Source organism: Anticarsia gemmatalis, unplaced genomic scaffold, assembly GCF_050436995.1.
Source record: "Anticarsia gemmatalis isolate Benzon Research Colony breed Stoneville strain unplaced genomic scaffold, ilAntGemm2 primary ctg00000060.1, whole genome shotgun sequence".
In the NCBI taxonomy this organism is placed as follows: Eukaryota; Metazoa; Arthropoda; class Insecta; order Lepidoptera; family Erebidae; genus Anticarsia; species Anticarsia gemmatalis.
In genome coordinates, this window is record NW_027466814.1 from 1 (window position 1) to 3,654 (window position 3,654).

The 3,654-nt window shown below is 42.0% G+C and overlaps 1 protein-coding gene across 1 annotated transcript; it reads left to right on the forward strand.

Moving 5' to 3' along the window:
• Positions 1 to 632: 632 nt before the first annotated feature.
• Positions 633 to 1,770, forward strand: LOC142987071 (uncharacterized). The gene is made up of 2 exons (XM_076135616.1): positions 633 to 1,117; positions 1,338 to 1,770. The coding sequence occupies exons 1-2, from the start codon at positions 633 to 635 to the stop codon at positions 1,768 to 1,770; spliced, it is 918 nt and encodes a 305-aa protein (XP_075991731.1).
• The last annotated feature ends 1,884 nt before the right edge of the window (positions 1,771 to 3,654 follow it).

Here is a 3,654-nt window from a genome sequence, read left to right on the forward strand (position 1 = left end):
GGGATAGTCATGATGGCAACACTGATTCGATAACGAACGATTTCGATACGAGCTCCACCCTGCAAAGGCATTCTGTTATAAGCTAGCCCCTGCGAGGGGAAGCGATAGTTACTGCTTGCGAAGCTTGACACTAGTTTTAGGTGGTAGAAATGTCTCCTTAACACCTCCAATTTTTTCCAATGTCGACGACAATAATTCAGAATTAAAAATGTGTTGATTGGATGGCAGAATTTTTCGCAATGTAGCCGCAAGCGGATCACGAACAAAATTTACAATACCGTCTCTGCGCATTTGGATTGTCTCGGCTCGATGGCCACAGATAAGTTGAAGCATGTCTGAAGACACTTTATTATACTCGCCATTCACAAATAATTCAGTTATTTTGTCGTGAATTTGGTCAGATGTATGACTACTTTCAGAACTAGCCCAGGCCATATTTTTCAATTATCAGTCATACTTTTTTGTAAAACTCTCGTTGTTTAATTGCACAAAATGTCAGGGCGCCATATGCTTTATCAGCATACGCTAGATGACGAAGAGAACGTCGTGTTCTAATGCAGACGTGTTATTAGTATTTATATTAATTTGATAAGCGCGGCGCAAGCTGACGCTCGACTAAGTTCTTTTTCACGATGGGTACACAACTTATTGCGAATGAGTTACTGGCGTTTTTGCAGCAAAAACTGGATGTGATGGATGAAGTGTCAGCCATCCAGATATGTGCGAGTAACTTCAGTGAAGAGGACATTGCAGCTGCCAAGCTGCTATTGTTCACGACGCTGAATAAGCGCGACAAGATGGTGTCCCGCCGGCGTGACGGGACAAAGAAGAGCATCCAAGACATCATCACGCTACTCAAGGAGACTGATCCCGACGATGTGCCGACGTTTGTGGCGAAGGAGCTGCACATGCTGCCTCCTGTCACCTTCGACCACGTCGATGTAACCAGCCTTCTGAAGGACATCGTGTCGCTGAAGGCCAGTCTTGCGGATGTGTTAGTGAAGTTAGATGCATCCCAGAATACCGTCACCGATTTGCGTAAAGAAATAAACGATTTGCGCAATGAGGTGTCGGTTTCTAGGTCAACACCCGATGCATCGAATGTCAACACGTGCCGGTGAGTCGTCGATTTGCCGTCGTTGAACTCTGCGTCAGCATATTCGACGCCAGCGCATCCGTCGCGTACTGTGGAGTGCAGCGCCCCCGCGCCCCCCACCCCCGCACCTGCCCCTGTGACATCACCGTGTGACGTCGCGCGAACCGCTCGCCCCGTCCCGCTGCTACGGCCTGCAGCCCCCGTGAAGACTCAAATAAGAGACTGCGAGCGTTACGGCGAGCACTGCTGTTCCCAAAACTAAATTCCTACCAAAGGATACGGGGAATGGGAACGAAGACGACGAGGGTTTCGTGAAGGTTCAAAGAAAAAAGCGCACCACACGAACCCAGAATCGCAGCGGTACGGCTCCTAAAGAGCCAACATCGTGCTTAAGAGCCGCGATACCGACCACACCGATGTACGTCTCACGCCTACACTACCTCACCAAGAAGGAGGATGTCGTGACGTATATCTGTAAGAGGACCAAGTACCAGATGAGGGTGCAGCTGTTGGAGGCGCGCCGTAACGTCGGATTCAAGTCGTTCGTGGTGCGCGTCCCAAACGACGGGCTGCCCCTCGTCATAAAGGAGGACTTTTGGCCCCAGGACGTGGTATTCCGTCGCTTCCGCGGACTTATACCACAGGATAGCACCAACGACACTGTGTTTAAGTGAAGTGCTACTATATAGTCTTAAGTTTTATTTACTAATAACAATATGATATACTTAATATATATGTTAGTTTGTAAGGTAAATATCTATGAGCCATTGTAGCTCGAAATAAATGATTTATTATTATTATTATTAAATGTTTTGATTTCTTGTGAAGCCAGGCGTATGATTATATAGTTTCTGTACTTCTGAGTATCTAACCTCACACCACTCACTTTGATTAAAATCAATACTTATACTTATAATATTATAAAGCTGAAGAGTTTGTTTGTTTGTTTGAACGCGCTAATCTCGGGAACTACTGGTCCGATTTGAAAAATTCTTTCAGTGTTAGATAGCCCATTTATCGAGGAAGGCTATATATCATCACGCTACGACCAATAGGAGCAGAATACCAGTAAAAAATGTTACAAAAACGGGGAATATTATGATTCTCTTATGCAACGCAAGCGAAGTTGCGCGGGTCGGCTAGTAATTATATAAAGACCTACAGTCCTGATCACCCATTAAGGACATTTCATCGTTATTATCCATATGATACTCTGCATGTCTTTGAGGCGTAAGTTCTGATTGATGACAATTAGCTACATTGTCGACATAAAACACGCGTTCTCGTAATTCACTAACTTATTGAGTTAATTTATCTAATAAATCACTTTTGCGATTCCGTTTACCTCCCTTTCCGTTACGATAGTGACGGCGACGACGTTTATTTTTACGTGACGACCTACGTGACAAAGACGAGGAGGAACCGGAACTCGAACTTGAAGAAGAAGCGCTATCGGACAAGTTAGCACTCGACCGTCGCCCGCGGTGAGGTGCGGGTTTTTTGTGTTGCAGGCCCGACGGCCCTGGATTCTCTTCGTTGCCGCGGTCACTCGCATTCGCCATGCTATTAACGAAAGCTACAGTTTTTACCGATCCTACAGTGGGATTGCAAACGCAACCCATTTTCACCCAAAACAATATGCGGGTAGACAAATAAAATATTTAGAAAAATAGAATTTCTAGAATCGTGTAACCTAAATAAATTTAAGACTTTATTTGTACATAAAACATATTATAATTTGCAATGCAATAGACACATGAATATTATGCTATTATCGGCAAGGTTGAATGATAACACCGTTTTTTTTAATCATATCACTTGCTCGATATATAGCAATACGTGGGCCACTACTTATGTTTTGAGCCTAACTATGAAAACACCTAAATATGTGAGTCAATACCCGAAAACATAATAAAGTATATTATGTTTTCGGGTATTCTTATTTATGATCTAGATAATTTTTTATCCGATTGAATTTTTCTTTTATTTCTTTTTCCCTTTCCCGAAAACCATTCAACTACAGGGAGTTTTAAAGATAACCTGATTCTTGTTCCGATAAAAAATCAATGTTAATGTTATTTATTCTTGACGTTTTGGAACAAAATAAAGTCATTTGATGCCAAACTGTAATGTATGGCGAGAAACTCATTTATACGATTATTTTCGTGCACATAATAGCCGGTTTTTAACAAGATGCGTTAGGGCTGGCATTGCCTTTATGGAACTCGACCTGTAGGATTTTGTGGTTTTTCCATATTTTAAATCAGTCTTTTGGTAAACTTTTGGTTGTAAATCAATAAGAATTAACCATTCTGCATTTTTCTAAAGGCACTTTGCGCCGTGACAAAAAATCTAGGGGTAATTTGTTTCGAAGTGCTTCGAGCGTGAATAACGTTTTTTGGATTTGGTTCATCTTAAAGCACCTATAAAGTCGACTGTTGTTTAGTTTTCGGCTCATGCGCATAGATCCTAGATCTGTGTTCTCGTCTTAATTTTTTTAAATTTTAATTCTAATCTTATAATTCTAGTGTATTTCCTAAACTTTTTATTACTTCTAA